The sequence below is a fragment of the Cydia pomonella genome, chromosome 24, assembly GCF_033807575.1.
Source record: "Cydia pomonella isolate Wapato2018A chromosome 24, ilCydPomo1, whole genome shotgun sequence".
Classification (NCBI taxonomy): Eukaryota; Metazoa; Arthropoda; class Insecta; order Lepidoptera; family Tortricidae; genus Cydia; species Cydia pomonella.
The window spans coordinates 12,868,115-12,893,488 of record NC_084726.1 but is presented as its reverse complement, the minus strand read 5'-3'; the positions used below and the strand labels follow the sequence as shown (position 1 = coordinate 12,893,488).

The window sequence follows — 25,374 nt, the reverse complement described above, 5'->3', positions numbered from 1 at the left end:
TGTTAACTACTTACTCCATATCAATTAATTATCATTTCTTCATCATTTAGAAACAGTTAGGAGGGCCCGTGTATGTATCGCACAAGAAGGACGTCACATCGAGCAACTGTTGTAAATAAAATAATTATTCATTTCAAAATAAATGTTCGAGTAATTATTTCATAAACGGTAGTTTTATTATTTTATTACAATGTATTCATACAAATAACGAATCTCAAACAGTTTTACCTCTTACGACACCCGACATTCTTTGAGGCTGTAAGTCGTCATACTAAATGTATGGGAGTGTTAACTTAGTATTTTTAATATTACTTCATCTATTCAAAAAAAGTTTTTAATGTAATTTTACTCATTGGGTAACGCACTTTCGATATCAGTTGGAAGTTTTCTGATATCTGTTATATTTACGGAATTATGGCCTGGCCACACTTAACGATTACACCCTGTATAAATACGCAAAAGTAACTAAAAGCCATTTAGCAAGGTAGGTGATGTTTCTTACAAGTATTGTCACAATTTTGATCAATAATAAGGAGTTCTCAATTTAAAGCTTAGGTAAAAGTGACGTTTCAACCATTTTATCAAGAAAAACCGTTTTGGAAACCTTAAACGTTATTTTACAGACCTGTCAAGTGATGATAGTAACTCAAAAACAAGACTTTTCAATTCAGTTACATTACATGTAAAAAATTAACATAAAAAGCAATTTTTTCACTTTTAGTAAAGCAGCTTATTTTTCATACCCTTCTATAAAACTTGTGTGGCGCTTTAGCTTTCGCGCCATTCGCCATCTAATAAACTGTTGTACCAATGTCACACTAGATGTCGCTGTACTACCCGGAAACTAGCGAACGATGTTCCTGTATGGAATATACTTCATATACGGAGACTACTAAATATTAATCAAATTCTTATTATTATTATGTTAGTTTTTGTATGTATGATGTCCTTTGACGTCATATAGAGTATAGTATACTGTCAACGGGGTTGGCAACTGTCAAAGGTTTGCATAGATGGCGCCATCATAGCTTGCCCCTGTCTCTAGTTTTGTTCTATGAGATTTGGCTTAAAGTACTGGAATCCAGGTCACAAAATTCCAAAAAAAAACAAGAATTTGACACAATTCTAGGGATTGACAGGGCAAGCTATGATGGCGCCATCTGTTTAATACTTCGACCGGCCAACCCCATTGGAGTGAATAGGGACCTTAAAAATAATTTTCCTTTCGCAGTTTCTCAAAGGTTAGCTGGAACTAGGAAGAGATCCCTTTTAGGGATAAGTTCGACTTTGTATATAACATTTTTTGTCTGTTTTGTTAACCTGTTTATGTGCAATAAAGTGACATAAATACATAATAAGAATTAAAAAAAACGGGTCAAGTGAGAGGTAGTTTAACTCGTGCACCGAGGGTTCCGTAGAAACTTTGAATTATCTCTCGTAACTATAAGGGCGAAAGACTTTTGAACAGAAGAACCTATACTAAGTATAATTGTGTACGGCGCCATCTATCGGCAAATTGTCTAACTAATTTGCACGATTGCATTACACGTATGTTGGTTTTTAGGATAATTCTCTATCATGTGAACCGATTTCAAAAATTGTTATTTCATTATGCACAAATGGATTGGTTTATTAGAAAATACCAACCCCATAATGAGGCCCACTGGACGGTCAATTTAGTCTTAAATTGATTTTTATCTGGGGGCACGGCAGACGGCAGTGCCTCCGCCAAGACGAGCGAAACGCAAGGGCGCTATTTACCTTTTCTTTCAATTTCAATTCAATTCAAATATACTTTATTCATGTAGGCCTAGCAACAAGCACTTATGAATAGTAAGACAGTATTACATATAATTATCTTAAGCTAATTATCAGAGCAATTTATTGATGTTGTAAATATTGTTCCATATATAATACTAATGAATATAATTCATAGATCAAATTGAATACTAAAAATTTCACAAAATATAGTCATACAATTTTTTTTTTATAAAAAATACTAGTCTAGATTGTTTCTAGAATAAATTCTAAATGTCAAACAAATATAATAAAAACAACAAAGGAAATACATGCATTCTCGAAGCGCTTCGTCGTTTTTTTGAACCCTCATAACTTGGGTTTGGATCATACCAGATAAACAAAATTCTCGGGATATGATGACAATAGTGAACTTATTAAATATAGAAAGTTTCAATTACATGTCTCTTATAGTTTAGTTTATATTGACATCTAAAAAAACCCTTTTTCGTCACTGACTCACTCACTGATGATCATCAAAAATTTTAAGGTACTTCCCGAAGTCCTAGAAAGGCGAAATTTGGTATGTAACCCAGTATTAGCGCACAAACCACTAAAAAAATCTAAAACTTGGAACTTTTACCCCCCAACCCCTTAAACTAGGGGATGAAAGTTTGTATGAGACTTCCTCAAATTTTGATGCTAAAGGGTTATATACACACACAATGCTTTACTCGTATTCGTTTATGTATTGCTCAAACTACATGTGATAGCACTATGTTCAATTATGTCATTACAATATGCAACTTACCGCTGTTACACAGCATCTTCGCGCACATGGGTCTCAGAGGTAACTCGGCCATATTCTCTCCTAGCAAAGGAGTCAGGTTTCCATCTTTGTCTATTGCCTTTAACGCGTAAAGTGTTTCTAGGCCGGAGAGGAGACTTCTAGCTGGCGGCGGCGTTGGGAATGTGAACCTTAAGACAAAGAGATACGGTTCGAAATCATACAATCTAACACGGATAAATACAATATAGAGGTACTAGAGGGCTTACCACGAATACCGAATTTAACTAATTGCGAGCATCTTTCTCTTGTACTCCAATTAAGGTGTAATTAATAAGTGACAGAGAAAGATGCCCGCAATTTATGAACTTCGGTGTTCGCGGTAGGCCCTCTGGCTCTGATATTGGTAGGTAAGTAGCAATTTTAATACAACGTCCTTGAGACACAGACATATTAAATATACAAAACCGGCCACTCGCGTACGGAGGGTTCCGTACCATTACGCAAAAATGGCATAAAAATCACATTTGTTGTATGGGAGCTTCACTTAAATATTTATTTTATTCTGTTTTTAGTATTTGTAGTTACAGCGGCAAAAGAAATACATCATACCTACCTACCTACCTACTACCTACCTGCTGCCTACGAAGCTGATGGTCCCGGGTTCAAATCCTGGTAAGGGCATATATTCTTGTGATGAGCATGGATATTCGTTCCTGAGTCATGGGTGTTTTCTATGTATTTAAGTATTTATAAATATTTATATATTATATATATCGTTGTCTAAGTACCCTCAACACAAGCCTTATTGAGCTTTCTATGGGACTTGTCAATTGGTGTAATAATGTCCTATAATATTTATTTATTTATTTATCTGTAAAAATTTCAACTGTCTAACTATCACGGTTCATGAGATACAGCCAGGAGACTGACAGACAGACGGACAGTGGAGTCTTAGTAATAGGGTCCCGTTTTTACCCTTTCGGTACGTCTAAAAACTAGTTCCTGTGTTTCAAGTTGAAAATGGCACAAGTTTCGCTCCATAACGAGTAGCTTCTACAGGAGCCATACGCGTTGGTGGACCGATGCGAGCAATCTTTTATATTTATTATTATATTTAAATTTTTAGCAGTAAGTGAAATTTTGGATACGAGGGTAGTCTGCAATATTCTTACCCCCGGAGTTACACACAATGTTTTTCATCACACTTGCGATGAAAATTCTAATTTTTAAGCGAAATAATTGTTAAATACGGTGACATATCAAACATTCGTCCGCCATTTTGTAATTTCTTGACAAGTTAGACATCGACTCACAGACCTATTCGGCATTCAGCCACGTTAGAAAATTACGTAAAAATATTACATTTTTACATACGGCTGTTAAGCTAATCAAATTAAATAATTTTAAACATAAAAAAAAATCTACTATAAACGTCACTATTTTGAAAGTAAAACTCATTTATTGTACTTGTTTTGTATGAATAAGTAGCTAATAAAAAAAAGTTATAACTTCCTAGGGAGTCCCTAACTGTAATTCTATTTTTAATTTTAAACATGAAAATGCGCTTTGTTTAAATTTAAATTTTAAGTTAGATTTTAACTTTAATTTAGTAGTAACTTTATTTTGACATGTAAATTGACTTTATGAATAAATGAGTATGAGGAGAGTCTAGTTTTGTTTTCACAATGCATAACTCCCGGGGGAACAATATAGGCCTTTGTCCTTCAGTACATCTCCATGACAAGATCTTTTTCGAGCAAGTGTGATGAAAAAGTAATATGTTTGTATACCTGAGTAAATTATGTATGCCAAGAGCTTTCAGCTGCAGCAGTACAGATGACAAGTCACTTCTCGATATCTCCGGTGGAACACTGGCTGGTAGTTTTTCAAATTCCTCCTCTGTATATAACCTGAAAATAAAACAAAATTGTGGGTATTACTGCAATGTTCTGCCGTCAGAGCGCAGCACTGGCACATATAGAAAACCATAGAGTAACTTATACCAAAGAGAATTTGAAATAGAGGTGTATTGTCAAAGAAAATTAAGATCATAAGAAATATTAGGTATAACATATGTCAGCTGGGTACAATTATTATTCAAGTTTTATTTATCTATTGTTTTTTATAGCTTTTTAATAATTAAAATATTAAAAAATATATATAAAATATATATTATAGGACATTATTACACAAATTGACTAAGTCCCACAGTAAGCTCAATAAGGCTTGTGTTGAGGGTACTTAGACAACGATAAATATAATATATAAATATTTATAAATACTTAAATACATAGAAAACACCCATGACTCAGGAACAAATATCCATGCTCATCACACGAATAAATGTCCTTACCAGGATTTGAACCCGGGACCGTCGGCTTCGTAGGCAGGGTCACTACCCACTAGGCCAAACCGGTCGTCATAATTATATCATGACGACCGGTTTGGCCTAGTGGGCAGTAACAATTATATCAAATAAGGCATATTAATGTATTTACCTTAATTAGGTAACTTACCTATAACACTTGCCGGCCCGCGTCCGGCCCGCGCGGCCGGCGCGCTGCCGCGCGGTGCGGCGCGCCGCCGGACACGCGCACAGGCTCTCGACGCCGAGCGACGGATCGAAGTAGGGCAGCTTGTGGAAACCGCAGTCGATTACTAAAATTAAAATTGAAGATTTATTTTGCGAAACATACGGCCCGATTCGGATAATGGTTCTAAGATGTCACAGCGGTACGATATGGATCTGTCGGTGTCAAAAGTAAAGTTTGACGACCAGTTTGGCCTAGTGGGTAGTGACTACGAAGCTGATGGTCCCGGGTTCAAATCCTGATCAGGGCATTTATTCGTGTGATGAGTATGAACATTTGTTCCTGAGTCATGGGTGTTTTCTATGTATTTAAGTATTTATAAAAATTTATATATTATATATATCGTTGTCTAAGTACCTCAACACAAGCCTTATTGAGCTTACTGTGGGACTAAGTTAATTTGTGTAATGGTTTCCTATAATATTTATTTAATATTTAAAAGTAACATTTTTTCAACCAAAAAAGGCCAATCCATATCGTACCGTTGTGACATCTTAGAAGCATTGTTTTTGGCTTCCTGTTCGAACGCCATCTTATACGCCTCGTGATGAATTCCTTTTATATTTGCTCATTAATATTGTTTAAAAGTGTAATATTGAAGCGCTGGTGGCCTAGTCGTAAGAGCGTGCGACTTACAATCCGGATGTCGCGGGTTCAAACCCCGGCTCGTACCAATGAGATTTTCGGAGCTTATGTATGGAATATCATTTAATATTTACCAGTCGTTTTTCGGTGAAGGAAAACATCGTGAGGAAACCGGACTAATCCCAACAAGGTCTAGTTTACCCTCCGGGTTGGAAGGTCAGATGGCAGTCGTTTTCGTAAAAACTAGTGCCTACGCCAAATTTTGGGATTAGTTGTCAAGCGGACCCCAGGCTCCTATGAGCCGTGGCAAAATGCCGGGACAACGCAAGAAAGAAGAAGAAGAAGAAGATCGATAGTTCATTATACAGTAAAGTAATGTGGTAGTGTGCAGTGAATGTAAAATAAATCTTGAAACGCGTTTAATCACCAGTTAGGTTAGCTCTAAGGCCTAAAAGGCATCTAATAGATCAAAGGCCAAAGGTATGGTGGCATCGTTTCGAGCGATGGCGTCACCACCAAAGAATATAATACTCACTAGGAGGTCACCACCTTTAGCCGATGCCCGGTAAGACGGCGCCACTTTTTGATATTTAACAAATTTAACATGTGTCTACAAAATTTTCTTTGATAGTTCACCTCTATTTCAAATTCTCTTTGGCCATATGTTCTGCGGTTACTAAATCGTCCTATGTCAACTTTTGACAACCTGTTTGTCGTTTACCTGTCGAATTCGAAGCACAAAATTGTCTTAGATTTTACGCATCTTTTAGATGGTTTACATCTGTAAAGTATTACGGTACGAGTATACCGCTGTCCGTCCGTCCGCCCGTCTTTCACCAGGCTGTGTCTTATGAACCGTGGTAGCTAGACAGTTGAAATTTTCACAGATGATGTATTTCTGTTGCCGCTATAATATCAAATACTACAAGTACCCGTCAAAAATATTTTTGACACACACTTTTATTGCCGACTGCACTTTCTCATTTTTGTACGTCTATCAAGTACTTCTTGACACCTTTCAAATGAGCCTAAACTCAATGTGTTTACGTTTTTTCATCGAAGAGTTCCTTTGGCTACCTTCCGACTTCATCATCAGATCAGCTCCATGTTAGCATACTATTGCATTGTCATCGGAAATACGGAAATATACCAAATTTCAGCTCAAACAGACACCAGGAAGTGGTTCAAATTTATGTTACAAGATTTGAAGCACATATATACACCGTGTTTTTATTGAATTTCGTTAACTTCGGGGTATTATCGGTAAGTACGTTTAAAAAAACTAAATGGCATAGTTAATTTCCAAAAAAAAATTTTTTTTTTGTTTTTTTTTTCACTATTTTTATTTTTATAAAAAGTAACTAAATGTTGCATATAGCGTTGTTGTAACACGGGCATTACATTTTACTCAACCAAACAATTGAAAACTGTGACATATCAATGTCATTTCGAACGTCGATCGTCCGAGATAGTACTTATGTTTAGTAGCAAATGTATGAACTCGCACTAAACACTAATCAATAAGTAAACAGGCCCTAAGGCAAGTGAACACGCTCGTAAAGGCCTTATAAGATAAAAATTAATGATTGATTATCTCCGAAATGGAGGTAATTAGAATATCGGTGTCTTTGGGAAAGTTACTTAATTTAAGCTCAGGAATGCACCCTGGAAATTAACGCAAATAAAAAAAAAACACGGTGTATATATATATATATATATATATATATATATATATATATTATATGTGTAGATTTATACAAAGAAGATATGCGGTGAAACTAAATAAAAGTGTGTTTTTCTACGTTTTGTATGTCATTTGGGATAGCATTGTAGATCTTCGGACCGATTACATAGATGGTTTTGGTAGACTTGGTTAGTCTGCAATTGGTTGTAGCTAGTTCCCCCCTTTGTCTGTCTCTCAAACATCGCAGGTTGTCGAGCCTTAATGGAAAGTGACCGATGTTAGTCCTTATGAATTTTGCGATATTAAATATGTATTGTGACAGAATTATCATTATATTTAGAGATATAAATAGCTGCCGAGCCAGTAAGCCGGGAGGGGCGTGAACTATTATCCGTACCGCGCGCTTCTGGAGCACAAACACGCGGCGCCAGTCAGCGGCGAGTCCCCACAACTCGAGACTGTAGTTAAGTACTGAATGGAATAGTGCAAAGTAGCTGTTTCGTACCTGTGCATTGGGAAGTATGAGAGACAGACATTTTAAGCGAAGCAGACTCCTGACAACTTACTACAAATATTTTCAATTTGTGTATCCTATTTTAAACCGAATCGATTGTTACGACTAAAAACTCAGCATCTTTAACTTGTGGGAGAACGGTTTCGTTAACCATGACGGCGAGGGGTCCCGGGGGTCGGCCACCTAAGTTAAAACGGAGTACGTGAGTTTTTGTTACGTTTAAAACCAGAATAAATATAAGTAAGAATAATAAATTAAGAATAAAAATCCATTCAGTCATCACCATCATTCTACTTAGATGAAGTCGCGGACAGAAGTACGGTCACGTCTGAAAATATTGATACGAAAAAAGTGCCAAAAATATGTATACACGACTTTATTGCCCATATATTAAGGTAGTGTATACATATTTTTGCCACATTTTTGTACCTATATATTCAGACGTGACTACATATTGGGATCGTGCGAAGTGCATGGTGGGGGGTAAATAAAGCGATCCCAGCGCATAAGGTGGTAAGAATTTTAACTAACTGCGTCTTTAACATTTCGTACAAGTTATATGGCTCGAAATTAAACTTTAATCTACGTTTACTCCTGAAATATTCATTTAAATTGTATGGTGTAAATTGCCATTGTAATCTGCATGAAATGCTTATATAACTAGCGTATTTAATTTGATAATTATTAATACTGTATCCGTGTAACATACGCCTTCAACATACCAGTTCACAAATGGGAGGAGCTTGCCGAGGATAGAGACAAGTGGCGCAAACTGGTGTTCGACGGGCGTAAAATTCACGATGACGCTTTTATTTTTATATACTACGTCGGTGGCAAACAAGCATACGGCCCGCCTGATGGTAAGCAGTCTCCGTAGCCTATGTACGCCTGCAACTCCAGAGGAGTTACATGCGCGTTGCCGACCCTTAACCCGCCCCCCCTCGTTGAGCACTGGCAACCTTACTCACCGGCAGGAACACAACACTATGAGTAGGGTCTAGTGTTATTTGGCTGCTGTTTTCTGTAAGGTGGAGGTACTTCCCCAGTTGGGCTCTGCTCTAGATCTGGAATGACATCCACTGGCTGTGCCCTACCACACAAAGCGAGATGACATTCACAATGCCCATACCTCTCTTAAATGCCCATTGCCCATACCTCGCTTGGTTTAAAACACTCGCAACTAAGCGAGCCAAGCATCATCAAAGCGACACCTGTTCGCCACGGGCACATTGCACCTGCCAGACTTGTGGGCGTGTTTGCCGCTCCCGTATTGGCTTACACAGCCATGAAAAACGTTGTTGCCCTACCTGACACTGTTTCTATAGTTTATAAATTTTATAATAGACGTTAAGGCCAATGATATATCCGTGTAAATAGCTTTACAAATGCCACATATTATGTGATCTGGAAGTTAAGAATGGGTATTGTAGGTTATCCTTGAAAGATAGACATTCAAGATCGCGGACTTTTTTGTAGACCCACGAAAGAGAGACAACCCCACCATACATTGTGTGGTTATAGCTCAAACGGATTAGGCAGCGTTTTCGATTAAAGCTCCTAGTCAGCGTGTTTTTTTTCCGACAACATCGTTATATTTCAACCAATTTACACAAAATCTTAACAAGTTATATACCTAAACCTTCCTCAAGAATCATTCTATTGATAGATCAAAGTCGTATGAAAATCCGTACAGTAGTTTTTAGTTTTGGAGTAGTTTTATAAGATGGAGTAAACTGACGTTTTCCCTAATTAGATTTACGGCTGCTAGGTTGCGTGACAGTCGCGCACATAGCAAATAATAAGATCGCCGAGGACCACAATGAATCGTTTTTTTAGACATTGGCGAGCATCAAAAAGGATGTCGCTTCCAAAAATCACTAATATCAGAAGTGGGAAAGAACAATCCCTAAATATAAAGTGAACTTCTACGGAACTAGTGAAATCTATGTACAAACATCGTTCGCTAGATTGCCACTGGTACAGCGCCATCTAACGGATTATTCTGAATTTATTAACGGAGCGATGATGTATAATGGAGAAGCGAGTTCATAATTATCATCCATATAATCACTATAATCAGGAATAAATATTTATGATAAACACAGAAATAAATGCCCTTACCAGGATTCGAACCCAAGATCTCCTGCTTCGCAGGAAGGGTCAATACCGAGTTGCGCGTCACGCTTTATAGTAGAGAAAGTTAAAAGTAGAATTATCTACTAAGCGTGACAATTGCGTATTTTTTTTAAGTTCATTGATTTGATAATAAAGTACGTAAAATATGGCGTTTTTATTAAATTTTAAACTTTTATTTCATTAATTAATCATTACGAATGAAGACTCGTAGGGTGTTTTGGAACGATGCGGTCTAACTTATTCCAGAGGTCTATTATAAACCGTTATTTATTTAATTTTTATTGCACAGTACATGAAGGTAAAAATGGCGGAATTAATGCCTTAAGGCATTCTCTACCACTCAACCAATGGGTTAAACCAGAAAGATTAAGTAGGTGCAGGGTCTTTCAAAGTGAATGAACTTGTAAGCAAGACCGTTGAATTACGTATGCACTCAAACAACACACAAAATTCGCAATATATTTCGTCTTAGAGTAATTTTTTTAAGTGTACTCACTAAAAATCTAAACAAAAGTTAATTTTAAAAATCGACGTCTAAATGTCGGTCAGTTTGAGGAGTACGGTCACGTCTGAAAATATTGATACACGAAAGAGACAACGCCACCATACATTGTATGGTTATAGCTCAAACGGATTAGGCAGCGTTTTCGATTAAAGCTCCTAGTCAGCGTGATTTTTTCCGACAACATCGTTATATTTCAACCAATTTACACAAAACCTTAACAAGTTATATACCTAAACCTTCCCCAAGAATCACTCTATTGATAGATGAAACGTATGAAAATCCGTACAGTAGTTTTTGGTTTTGGAGTAGTTTTATAAGATGGAGTAAACTGACGTTTTCCCCAATTAGATTTACGGCTGCTAGGATGCGTGACAGTCGTGCACATAGCAAATAATAAGATCGCCGAGAAGGACAACAATGGATCGTTTTTTTAGACATTGGCGAGCATCAAAAAGGATGTCGCTTCCAAAAATCACTAATATCAGAAGTGGGAAGGAACATTCCCTAAATATAAATTGAACTTCTACGGAACTAGTGAAATCACAGACCTATAAATCTATGGACTAGAAGTACCTACGAAATGAGCGTGCCTACCTAAACTATTTTGTCGGAAAAAATGGCGTACTTCCGGTAGGGCTGCATTGCTCTGTCTTAAAAAATATCGATATCGATAAATATGTTATCTGCCTGTCTATCGCTAATTTTGACATGAAAATTAGCATAGCTGGAGTTTAGTAGCAACGTGGATTGAATTAAGTGTTAATCACCATATTGAGCTGGATAGAGTCGACGAATCCTTCTAAGCCTGTAAATTGCAAGCGGGTTGCTGTCCGTAACTCTGCAGTTTGTTTTTTAATAGGATAGACTGTGGGAGTGTTATGAGAACACTTTCACGATCTGTGCGATAGCACCATGTTTGATAAATGATGGTGCAGAGTTCGCTTATTTCTATCCATTTGGATATTGAATATTGGATTCCGTTAAGATTAATTAGATATTTGGTATGCATATATACCTCTCGCGTCGAATGGTGCCTATGACAGTTCCTTCAAGTCTTTGCTGTCTGGGTTTAGTTTAAAAATTTATTCAATATCTTTTTACCATATTTTATTACTTAAACGTTATATTTCTAAATAAATTCATGTACTAAACTTCCAAAAAAATGTCTTCAAACATTTTTCGTGATAGCTGCGCCATATTAAAATAAACTGTCACTGTCATAGGGACCATCATTCGGAAGTTTAGCATATTTATTTATTTAGAAATGTAATATTCAAGTAATGAAAATACAGTAAAAACTCATTTCTTTAATAGTTTTTTAAATTAAGACTCACCATAAGAGAATTTAAGGAAGTGCCATAGGGATCATACTTTGTATAGGCCTAGTTATCTCCTTTGTGTTGAAAGGTAAGATGGTAGTAGCAGTAACTTTAGAAGGGTTAAAAAAAAAAACAATTTTTCACATAATTTATTCATTGCGGAACAGTATCAATTTATTAAAATAATTCCTGTAAGACACCTTTTCTGTGGCTTTTTTCCCGTAATACCGGTACCTAATGTCGATATAGGCCTTAATAATGCTTTTTATTAATAGCACCCTGTGGTTCGTGTCGTGTTCCACGCTTCCGGTGGATAAAACGTTTTGGTTATCGAAACCATAAAATTCAACAAAGAATTTGAAGACGTACAGATAATATTCTTCTGGCTTCTTTTTAGTATCAAGATGTTTTTTTATCACGTTCTCTGCTTTTTTAATTATATTTATTACATCTGTTGATGCATATTTCAAGCCTCCCCTTGATTTTAAATAAATGAGGCTCTTTTTATTTTCTTCGCCACTTAATAACTGCAAACAAATGTCGCACTTTAAATTGTTAGACAGTTTCCTGCATACGAAACCGGCTATATATTCCACCACACTTTCTTCATATTTGTTCGTATCACTCGCCAATGACTCGAAATATGTTTCGTATAGTTCGCTGTGGTCCTCCTCTATCTCGACGAACCTGTTTTTTTCCGTCAAGTTATTAATATTTTCGATAGGACTGGCGCTTGAGCAAGTTAGAATATTTATTTGCTCGAGGGCGATGCAGTTACCTATCCCGCCATCCCGAATTTCTGCTCTCACTAGCAATTTTTTGTACGCCGCACGAAACTGCACAGCATTTGGGTTGTTGTTGAACCCTCCCCTCGCTCGTATCGAGGAAAAAAACAGCTCTAGATGGTCCTGGCTGATTTTATACATGGGTATGTACTTTAATAGAGCTTTTTCTTCCACCACGTCTTCGTACAGATTCAATGCGCTCGTCATATCGATTATGAGGCCAATGAAGCCGGTTTTCCTTCGGGACTGTATTAAGAGCTCTCCCGAAGGAAGCTTTAATCTTCGTAAGTATTCAATGGCGCCTTCAAAAAATGCCCGAATAAAGCCTATATTGGCCGGACACATTGCCTTTTTTAAGCCAGGAGGCCGCATAGAGTGGCTGTTTAGTATATCAAATACGTTGTTAATAGTATTAATAAAGTTCACAGTGCCTTCACAATCTTTAAAGTCCTCCAATTGTAATTCATTTTTACAAAACAATAAGGCGTCAGCGACGGAATTGCTTAGCAACTGTGTTGCCAATCGCACCTTCATCTTCTGTTTTTCATAGAAGATATGAGCCTTTGATATTTTTGTTGCGAGATGCAATCCATGCTGCTCTTGCAAGCTCAACAAAAGTTGTAGATATCTGAACTCTACTTTTCTTCCCAGACCATCGATCAGTACCCTTAAGTCACCTAAGGTATTTCTGATGAGTTTGATTGCGTGACATGGGTCTATAAATGAGTGAACTCTGTTGTCGTTGTCGGTTTTAAATGATGTGCTTTCTTGAGTTTTATTAAGGGGACAACCCAATGCAGAAAACATGCTAAAATTGGAAGCCGGACCGTCGCAAGTAACGGATACTACTTGAGCGCCTGTGTTTTCCGTCATTTGAATGGCAGTTTCTACCAGAAGACATTTTTGCTCGCCGCTTAGGGATGTTATAAAAAAATAGCCGATTGGCAGTTTCCAAGCACCATTAATGCATGTTAACATTAACACCAGACACTGATTGGCTTCTTCGGCTGAATCACAATCGATATGGTGACCATAATCTACACGACCATGATATTTTTGGGCTTTGGGGTCCCATGTTAAGCCTTTTCTGATGGCAATCTCATCTAAGACAAGAGCGCACAAAATTTGTTGTGGCTTACTTTGCTCTACCTTCTTCTTCAAAGTATCAAATGCTTCTTTAGTAAAGCCAGCTTCTGCATTTACGTTTTGGTACCACTTTGATAGGGTGCGGGGGTGTGGCAAACACGTGTTGTATACTCTTCTGATATAATCATAAGCCTTGGGTGACAAAAAGTGTAATGTCAAGGCAAATTTCCGTATTTCTTCAGAATATTTTTTTTCTAACGGCAACCCTTTAGATTTTGCAATCTGTCGCTTTAAAAAATCCTGAGAGCCACCGCATTCCTCCAGAAGTATAGATTGTTCATTATTTATAATCAATTTTTGTTTTAAATCTTTGAGAATGTCTTCCAAATTCCCGATCTTTTTTCCTTGCCTCCGCACCTTCTCTTGCAATCTTTTAATCTTCTTCTTTTGCTCTTGACAGATTTTTTCCAGTTTTTGGAACTTATTGAACTGCTGGCTGACCTAGAAACAATATATTTATGATATTAGTAATATATTTATAATATTTAATATTTTGATTTTAACCTGTACCGTTATAGTTAAACGCTACGGTAAAAAATGTTTTCTAGGGGTTCGTTTTAAAAAGCTAGGGTTATAAAAATTTTAAAAGTCAAATGCGTCAAAACTGACTAAATCGCCTCTTGCTATTGGTCGCACATCTAGGGCTCTTAAAAAAATGAATAAACACATATCTTACCTGGTTTGCAGCAGGAACCAAAATTTTCTTTGTTTTAGCAGGTTGCTCTGTCAAGGGGATAATTTTTTTTTGTAAAATGCTAGCTTGACTTGCGGCTGATGACGACGATGGCTGAAGTAAAAATAATGAATAACGTGAGTATAGCAGAGCGAGAGAAAACGCATGAGACAAAAAAACTCAAGAATATAACCCCTCTAGATCTACATTCCGGCTTTCTTAGAACTTTTAAATATACAACTATTTTTGCTTTAAAATAATTAAAATAAAAATTTTATATTTTCAGATTCCTCAGATCCATAGATACAGTACAGTTAGCCCCAAACAGATAGTTAATACTCCCGAAAAAAGAAACCAAGAAAAAACTTATACATTTAAATTTCGAACATATTTGAGGTTCTTTATTAAATACTAAATATTACCTGGCCTGCGGCAGGAATCAGAATTTCCCTCGCTGGTTGCTCTTTCAGGAGAACCTCTTCTTCTTGAAAAATGCTATCTTGGCCAGCGGCTGATGATGATGGCTAAAAGAAAATTAATAATAACATGAGTATAGCTGAGCGAGAAATAAGTTATGGGACAACAAAGGACCCAGCAGCAAACAGGGAAAAGGTGGTTTCAGTCAAATCTCACGAAATTTTAACTTTTTCCTATGTTTGCTGTGGGACCTTTTCTCAGAACCTGTTAGGACTTTTATTTTACATTAAAAATGTATAATTCATTTTTATTATATTTTATACAATATGTTCATTGTATAATGTATATCATTACCAATTACAATTATTTTCAATTGATAAAAATATATATTAAAAAATAGTTTTCATTGGAAAAAATCATAATAAAAGTTTGTTACGGATTGGATCAATCACTGTCTATACACCGTGATTTTATTGAATCCCGTTAACTTTAGGGTATGGGTAAGTACGTTTAAGAAAACTTAATAGCATAGTTAATTAAAAAAAAAAAAATTTTTTTTTACTATTTTATTGTTTTTACTTTTATAAAAAATAATTAAATGTTGCTTATAGCGTTGTTGTAATACGGGCATTACATTTAATTCAACCTAACATTTGAAAACTGTGACATCAATGTCATTTCTAACATCAATCGTCCGAGATAGTACTTACATTTAGAGGCAAACTCGTACTAAATACTAATCAATATGTAAACAGGCCCTAAGACAAGTGCATACGTTCGTAAGGGCTTTATAAGATAAAAATAGATTATTGATTACCTCCGAAATGGAGTTAATTAGAATACCATTGTCTTAGAGTAAGTTACTTACTTTAAGCTCAGGAATGCACCCTTGAAATTAACAGAAATAAAAATAAAAACACGGTCTATAGAACAAATCCTTACCATATCATAAGCCGGAAACGAATATTTCTTTGGCTCCATCTTTCCTTGAATATTACCAGTTTCACACAAAACAGGCACATTTTTTGAAGTTGGCAGCTGAAATAAAAAAAAATATATATAAAGTAGAGAAACTTACAATATTAGTTTTCACTATGTATGTACATGTACAAAGACTATGAAAAGAATAATGTATGTGTTTTATGTAATTTACCATTTCATGAGCTGGAGTCAATTTATTTTCTTGGTGACTCATTGCAGTATCTTGTTCTTCTGGAACATTACCCGTGCCACATAATACCAGAACCGGTTTTGAAATTGGCGGCTGAAAATTAAATTTATATTAAATTAAGTTGATATGAATAGAAGTTATCAAATTTTGTATTATAAATTCGTAGGATATTTAATGTTGATTTAAAAAATACCACAGCAAATAGTACCATTTTTGGTGACGGATCCAAATTTTCTTTTTGTGTGTATATCATATGTTTAGATGTTGATGGCTGTAAAAAGAAGAGACATTTAATCAAAGACAATAAATGAACTTTAATAACATCCCAGATAAAAAAAATAAGACACATAGTGGTCATAAAGCGAAATTACCATTAAAATGGTATGAAATAAGGATTTAGTCATTAGTTTTAGATGCTAAGTATATAATAGATTTACCATATTAAACAACGTCGGTACGGCATTTTCACGCAATCTCACCACGTCTAGAGTTCTGTTGAAATGGGATTCCTCAAAATGTAGGGAACAGATATACAGTTCTTTATGTCGCGGATTTATGTTCTCCAGGCCAATAGCGTTAAGCCATTTTCGACGCAAAACTTCATTTTTTGGAACACTGTAAAGTTGTAATAGACACATTAGTATTAAAATAGCTTTTTCTAGGCGACGCCGGCAATCGACATTAGCACTTCCCTATGCTAGACTGTCAAATATACTATATGATTTAAATCATGAAAATACAAGGCAAATATAGAATATATGTATATATTCATATTAGAGACATCAAACATGTCTTAAGAAGCATAAGAACTAGGCAAAAACTAGAACTTAAGTGTACTTTTTTGATGAAAAACGGTTACTAACCTGTGAAGGGTCAAATTCGGTCGATTTTTCGATTTTCGTGCACCACACTGTTTTATTGAACACATAGGCATATTGCGATAGCATCACTTGATGTCCACACCACAAAACCGAACGCTAAAACTGATTTTAACAACGAAAACTACTATTTAAACTACAAAGTTGTTGTCCACTTGACAGCCGATCTACTACAAACAGCGGGTTTGACGTCTGGCGGTTAAGATGGCGGCTGGCAGCCGGAAATAAACACGTGGTAATAAAGTCAAACAGTACCGGAATTAAGAGCAACTAAATGTCATGTTATCTCTTTCATCATACGTGATGGGATGTTGGAAAGAAAGAGACAGAATATGTTTTTATGTTTCTATGTCGATTTCATATACATTTGTATAACACAAAGTATCTATAGTAGAATAGGGCCTCTCCTCTTTATTTTTTCCTCATTGAGTGAAATCTATGTACAAACATCGTTCGCTAGATTGCCACTGGTACAGCGCCATCTAACGGATTATTCTGAATTTATTAACCGAGCGATGATGATGGAGCGAGCATTATACATAAATATCATACTCATACGTAACTCTGGGATAAATCTTTGTGATAAACACACAATACATACCAGGATTAGAACCCGAGACCTTTTTGTTCGTGGACAGGGTCAATACCGAGTTGCTTGTCACGTAACAACTCGAAGTAGTGTTAGGGCGCAAGCAAACTGGCGATTTCCGAGCGAGTACAAAGCGAGGCGAGCGCGCAACGAGTTCGCTGCGAGCGTGGAACGATTTCGCTGCGTACTGACATAGAATAGAATAGAATAATATTTATTCAGACAACACATCAATTATTACAAAGAAGAAAATACATTAACAACAACAAAAAATAAAAAAGGAAACAGTGGAAGTTGAAGAATACAAAACAGATAAGGATGTGAGGCTGAAATGGTCTCCACTCAGCATTGCAGTTGGCACGACTAAGCGTTGTCAACGGCGCCGGCTTTCTCTGGAGCCAGCGAGGTGTGCGACAGATAATAATAAATAATCAGTCATCAATAGGCAATATCAAATAAAAATACTTATAAATGACAGCTATTAAGGTACACATATTATACATGCGAGTTCATTATATTGCGGTAACCAGATATCGACTTGGGGGTTAATAATATTTAGGAACTGAGGCTACGTAGAATGACGCCCTTAGGCAGCAATACCCTGTTGAGCTATTAGGTGTGTTTTCAGTGTAGACATATGTAGTGTAGACAGTGTAGACATTCAGTGTAGACGTAGTGGAATGGGAGCGAAATCGTTGCGCGCTCGCGGCGAACACGTTATGCGCACGCGAAGAACACGTTATGAGCACGCGGCGAACACGTTATGCGCACGCGGCGAACACGTTATGCGCACGCGGCGAACTCGCTGCGCGCTCGTCTCTCTTACAAAAGACAAAGTTAAAGTAAATATTACATATACACCGTGTTATTATTGAATTCCGTTAACTCCGGGATATGGGTAACTACGTTTAAGGAAACGAAGTGGCATAGTTAATTTGCTATATATATTCTTTTATTAAAAGTAACTAAATGTTGCATATAGCGTTGTTGTTACACGGGCATCACATTTAATTTAACCAAACGATTGAAAACTGTGACATGTCAATGTCATTTCGAACATCGATCGTCCGAGATAGTACTTACGTTTAGTAGTAAATGTATACACTCGTACTAAACACTAATTAGTATGCAAACAGGCCCTAAGGTAAGTATATACGCTTGTAAGGGCCTTATAAGATAAAAATAAATTATTGATTATCTTCGAAATAGAGTTAATTAGAATACCGGTTACTTAATTTAAACTCAAGAATGCACCCTTGAAATTAACGGAAATAAAAAAAAAACACGGTGTATATTTATATGTTAAAATTACGTAAATAAAAATAAAAATAAAATAAAAATTATTTATTTCAGATCAAAGATCCATATTATGTTAGTACTTATACTCTAGACTTAATAACTATGTTAGTTTGAGCAAACACATAAAATAAAAACAAAAACCAAATAAAAACAAAAAACTTCCTATTTGGCCCTTCCAATGGCGACTTCGACCCAGTATTTTGTTGTAGGGCAGTCTAGGCTTTCCGGCAATATCCTGAGGAGGCTATTGCTTGTAAACATATAAATGCTTGTAAACATAATAAACGGTTGGGGTATGGTAGGTGGTCGTTTATGGGACATAAAATATTTGATGTTTATTTTTTTCTTTTGCCATAGTAAAGAATGTGTTCTGTTAGATACACTTTTGTCTTCGATCAATAAGATATTGGGGTTCTTCAGTATATCGCGGTAAATATTGATCGGATGACATAAGTAACACACTCATTTAAACACATTCTTTACGATGGTAAAAGTGAAAAAAAAAATGTTTCAATCACCATCATCAATGTTCTGTCCCAAAACGGACCCTTACCCCAACCGTTAATATAGTTTACCAGCATTAACATATTTTTTACATATAAATATACATGTAATATTTACTTTGACTTTAAAAAAAATGTTTTATTTATTTTATTTTAAAATCACATGCAAGTACACAGTGCTGAACCAACACACTTACACATTAATTACATTTAAAACATTAAAAAAAATTATATTATTAAAAATAAAGAAACCAATATTCTAAATTCAAGCTTCTGATACAAATATCATATAAATAGAGAAAAATTGCGAATGTCATATACATAAAGGTAAAAGTCAACATTAAATAATACAAAAAAAAAATACAATTATGCGTCATTATAATTCAATCGGTACCAGAAGCGCACTTTTAGGTCTCCATGGATTCTAGAACCACGGTATGCTACCAAAAGCCCTAAGCCTTTATTAGATCGAATCTATGTATCTTTTTATCCATCAGGGTTATAATACTGCTCATTTTCAAACCATATCGTGACATATTCTGCATAATTTGGTATTAATACTAATTTGGTAGGATTTTGCATGGCTTTTAAAATAACTGATTTGTTAATAGATATGGACTGCGAGAAAGAGAAAGAGTCGGGAGAATTTGAAGAGAGACCCTGAAAAGCTAAGAATAATTTTGGAAAAAGAAAGAGATATCAATAAAATAAACAGTGAAGAAGGCAAAATAACTGTAACTTATTTAAGAGCAAGTGACGACACTGGGCAATTATTGAAAGATGAATTCGAAGCACGAAATTGTCTTAGATTTTACGCATCTTATTCAATGTAGAGTCTATGCTTTTAGGTTTTAGGTACTCTTCTCTCTCCCTATTCCATCACATCTTGTATAAGGCCTGTTTCAACCCAGCGTTTTATACGTGTAGACCAAATGTATGGAAAAGAAATGGGCGTGTGAGTAACTAAACGCGCAAAAAAAACGCTAGTCTGAAACCGCCCTAAGTTCTCATCAGTGTCTGCGTTTAAAGAGCGTTGTTATCCAAATTCCACGCTAGATGTCACTGTACCGGCGGGAAACTAGCGAACGATGAGTAGACACAAATTGTACTAAAGACCGACTAATCTCTCAGTACATATTCAGTCATTAACTGCTAGATGTCGTCCTAGGACGCTTAAATAATAATTTTTGATAGCGACGTCCTTTGTTTTGATGCTCGCTTTAATTATTTCACTTCGTCGCGTTGTCATTTACATTTTTGCCACGCCCCATAGGAAGCGTGCATGAACTATAGGAGGCAGCACAGGAGCCGTCAGATTTTTGGCGAGAGGCGTAAATGTGATGTTTTTTGTTCCGATGTAGCCCACAAGATGGCAGAACCTACTATGCACAAGAAAACACTTGACGTGTAAATGTGCCTGTTTATGGTTCCACAAGATGGCAGACCCTCCAACGCGCACGGTCCCTATAGGAGCCTGAGGTCCGCTTGACAATATCCCCAGAATTGGCGTAGCTACTAGTTTTTACGAAAGCGTCGACCATCTGACCTTCCAACCCAGAGGAACCTAGACCTAGACCTTATTGGGATTAGGGTTTTCTCACGATGTTTTCCTTCACCGAAAAACTGACTGACTGACTGGTAAATATCAATGATATTTCGTACATAAGTTCCTAAAAACTCATTGATACGAGCCCGGGTTTGAACAACTTTGAACCCGCAACCTTCGGATTGACAGTTCGATCTTACCACTAGACCACCAGCGCTTCTGATGCTCGCTTTTAAGGGCTAAGGCTAAGTGTACAAAAAAACAAAAAACAAGTTATTTTTAAAAGTGGTTGAACAAAATAAATATTGGTCAGTTAGAGGAGTACATACGTGGCGTTCCTTGCCTAAAGGGACCCTATGCTCCATATGTGCATAAGAACCCTTTTCTCATGGAAAGTCATATACAGCCTACTCCCATTACAGGGCCCATCCGATATAGGGACCGTGCGCGTTGGAGGGTCTTGGTCTGAATCGGAACCATAAACAGGCACATTTACACGTCAAGTGTTTTCTTGTGCATAGTAGGTTCTGCCATCTTGTGGGCTCCATCGGAACAAAAAACATCACATTTACGCCTCGCGCCAAAAATCTGACGGCTCCTGTGCTGCCTCCTATATTTCATGCACGCTCCCTATAACTAGTACAATTTATGTACAGTTATCATTCGCTAGTTTCCCGCGAATACAGCGCCATCTAACGAATTATTCTGAATTTACTAACCGATGCTAAATGATAGAAGCAAGCATTATACATAAATATCTACCTACCAGTCTTAAATAAATATATTTTCATATTATCTATAACTCAGGAAAAAATATTTGTGATAAAATGCACAAATAAATGTCCTTACCATGATTCGAACCGAACGAAAAAATAAAGCAGCCTCCGTTGGAGTTTCGAAGAAAACTCTTGAATATAAAATACACACTAACTAAAAGATTTAGCATATTTATAGATCCATATTAAAAGCCAATAACGAGTGTAACTCGCTAACTCGATTCTAACAAACAGACGGAACGCAACCGACCCAACATATCGATCGATCCCACTAGTAATTCCCGACCCGACAGCGGGCCGGGCGAACGAAACCGAACCGATAGCGCGCGATTCGCGTGAGCGGGCTGGGCCGGTTGGAGCGGGCCAAATAAGAAGCCGAATAAACCCGATTTCTCCCGAACAGGTTTGCGAGCGACAAAGTAAGTGACTGACCATAGTGACTATTTGTAATATCACCGTCCGGTCAACATCTGAGCCATCTGGCGACAATTTATATGCTTACGTGATATTTTATGTTTCATTTTGAGTAATAACTTGATTTTGTTTTATTGCCCTAGCTAATAACTACAAGGTGACTGCATTCATTAAATCTATATGTATGAAACAATAAAAAAATTAAGCCCATCCCGCTCTTATGATATTCTTGCATTAAACTGCTGTGCCACGTTTAGATCAGTGTTTCATTTAAAAGATATTATAAATAGTTTTCAGCTATAGCCTGTCATACAATTTTGTCAGTAGGAAAAGGCGCGAAATTTTTTTTTTAATGGTGTGCGCATACATTTTTTAAATTTGCCGCTTTTTTCTACTGACGGAAATGCCTTGACAGGCTTAGGTAAATATATGAATTTAGCTATTTATGCTTAATTTAATTATTACTCTATGGCAATACTGTTACTGAAGCAACGCTCACAAATGTGGCAATAAAGCCCGAAAATCTATTAAAACGTGACACGACGCCACCTGACGCGACGCGCTTTTATAATGTGTTTTTTTTTTTATACTACGTCGGTGGCAAACAAGCATACGGCCCGCCTAAATGGTAAGCAGTCTCCGTAGCCTATGTACGCCTGCAACTCCAGTTACATGCGCGTTGCCGACCCTAAACCCCCCCCCCCCCCCCGTTGAGCTCTGGCAACCTTACTTACCGGCAGGAACACAACACTATGAGTAGGGTCTAGTGTTATTTGGCTGCTGTTTTCTGTAAGGTGGAGGTACTTCCCCAGTTGGGCTCTGCTCTAGATCTGGAATGACATCCACTGGCTGTGCCCTACCACACAAAGCGAGATGAAATTCACAATGCCCATACCTCTCTTTTGGACGTAGTTTAAGGACGTACCCGGGTCCAATGTGTCAATGTGTTTCGGTCCAGCCATAACTCGACCCCAGTGACTCGATTCGTGTTTAATTTTACGAATCGCTCTCTCTGCTTTGCCTAAAGGTTGACTGGTAGAGAATGCCTCATGGCATCAAGTCCGCCTTTTGTACTATAAGGTTTTCTTTTGTGCAATAAAGATTAAATAAATAAATAAATAAATCGCCTCAAACAGGTCACTTTTCGCTTTGGACCGTCATAGCAACTCGGTTTGAAACCGGTTTGCACAGAAAGTCGAACCGTTCAGCCCGGTTTGCAATATTTTCGGGTTGGCACATCTCTATTTATTTTATTAAAATGACCATAAAATAAAATTAATTGTAATGTCAGATATTGGCGAACATCAATAAGGACGTCGCTTACAAAAATAGTACCTCACATGTGCCGACACAAAACCGAAGAACTTGAACTTCTACAGAACTAGTACAAGCTGTAGACTCATTGTTCGCTAGTTTTCCATTGGTATAGCGACATCTACCGAACGTTTTTGAACGTATTGTCCAAGCGAGCACAAATAGCTTGTTTCAGCTATGGGCGTAAATGGGTATTTAAAATTGCACACTACATAAGTTTTTTTCAAATTTGGGATTCTTTTTAAATATTATTTCTGCTCAATATCACGAGACACAGTGTACAGGTACAGGTAAAAGTACTATGTAACACCTCTGGAGTTGCAAGCGTCCATAGGCTGCGGTGACTGCTTACCATCAGGCGGGCCGTATGCTTGTTTGCCACCGTCGTGGCATAAAAAAAAGACTTAATCGGAAAAAGCGTCCCAAAATGTATATACATTTTTCTATCCTTCACTACCCACTAGGCCAGGCTGATCGTCAAATAAACTATATTAATTATAAGACAGATAATATTATAAACTGTTACCTCTTCACGCACATCAAATTAAAATTGTGTTGAGTTGTCTTTATTTTTTGTTTTTTGTTAATGTTTTATGTACAGTGGCCAAGGTGCTCACAAATACCTGAACACACCTCTATTGTCAAGGCGTGCGTGTTCAAATATTTTTGGGCCCCTCGACCGCTCCGATATATCTGATGTCGACTTTAGCGTTGGCGTACTCATAATTTAAGTTAGGTCCCCACTGAAAATCAGCGCCACGAATGCCGCAGCCTCATTGATCAGATAGAATTATAGTTAATAAGTATATTCCATACTGTGTTTAATAATACTTAGTTTAAGAAAATATTTGCTATGCCCTTCTGGGGTCCATGAGAGACTGAATTATTTTGTAACAACGTTTGTATTTTTACCATGGTGCAATAAACGATGATTGATTGATTGATTATGCTGAGTGGTGATCCTATTTTAATGTTTTTTTTTATGTCTGCGACTTTTTTTCATATTTATGTACTGTTTTGGAGTTAAATAAATGTATTATCTCTTATTCTTCCTCGCGTTGTCCCGGCATTTTGCCACGGCTCATGGGAGCCTGGGGTCCGCTTGACAACTAATCCCAAGATGTGGCGTAGGCACTAGTTTTTACGAAAGCGACTGCCATCTGACCTTCCAACCCAGAGGATAAACTAGGCCTTGTTGGGATTAGTCCGGTTTCCTCACGATGTTTTCCTTCACCGAAAAGCGACTGGTAAATATCAAATGATATTTCGTGCATAAATTCCGAAAAACTCATTGGTACGAGCCGGGGTTTGAACCCGCGACCTCCGGATTGCAAGTCGCACGCTCTTACCGCTAGGCCACCAGCGCTTTTTTATATTAAATAAATGTATTATCTATAGGAAGAAAATCTCTTTGTATGAAAAGTGGCACAATACACCGAAATAAAATGTCATAGAGCTAGAATTTATACAGATGTGCTATCCGCGTGCGCCCGTGAGGGATAGATCATACGCAATGCGACAAAATTAAAAACACTTTAACATACCACAAACAACCTACTTATTTGGTGGGGCTATTTGCTGTCCCTCCCCCATTTCATCTCTATATTATTATACCTCTATGGTTCATGTAATCCATGAGCCTATTTAGCGCTACCGGAGAGATTAGGAACTATTATTTAAATCTGAAAGCTGGTCACTTTTGCAATAGTTCTGCCATAAGGGATTTTCATCGTTTAAATTCCAGATTCCATAGTATTTTCTTTCTTACAAAAATACATTGGCGCACATCAAAAAGAACGTCACTTACAAATCACAGCCGCACTAGAGTAGTTAAATAATACACATAAATGAGCTCCTACAAAACTAGTACAGTTTATGTCGACCAGGGCTGCCTGCACATAAATCTTGATTATACAGTCCAACGTCAAAAATTATACGAAATTCGATTGCAATTCAATTCAATTCAATTCAAATATACTTTATTCATGTAGGCCTAGCAACA

General features: G+C 36.8%; 1 protein-coding gene across 1 annotated transcript in view; it reads right to left on the bottom strand.

Moving 5' to 3' along the window:
• LOC133531144 (probable ATP-dependent RNA helicase DHX35) overlaps window positions 1-25,374 on the bottom strand; it is an 87,977-nt gene that overhangs the window by 10,579 nt on the left and 52,024 nt on the right. Inside the window, exons 10-12 of the mRNA XM_061869271.1 lie at window positions 5,044-5,185; window positions 4,318-4,437; window positions 2,549-2,715 (exon numbers count right to left, since the gene is read on the bottom strand). Of these exons, the coding sequence (XP_061725255.1) occupies window positions 2,549-2,715; window positions 4,318-4,437; window positions 5,044-5,185 (429 nt within the window). The remainder of the gene's footprint in view (window positions 1-2,548; window positions 2,716-4,317; window positions 4,438-5,043; window positions 5,186-25,374) is intronic.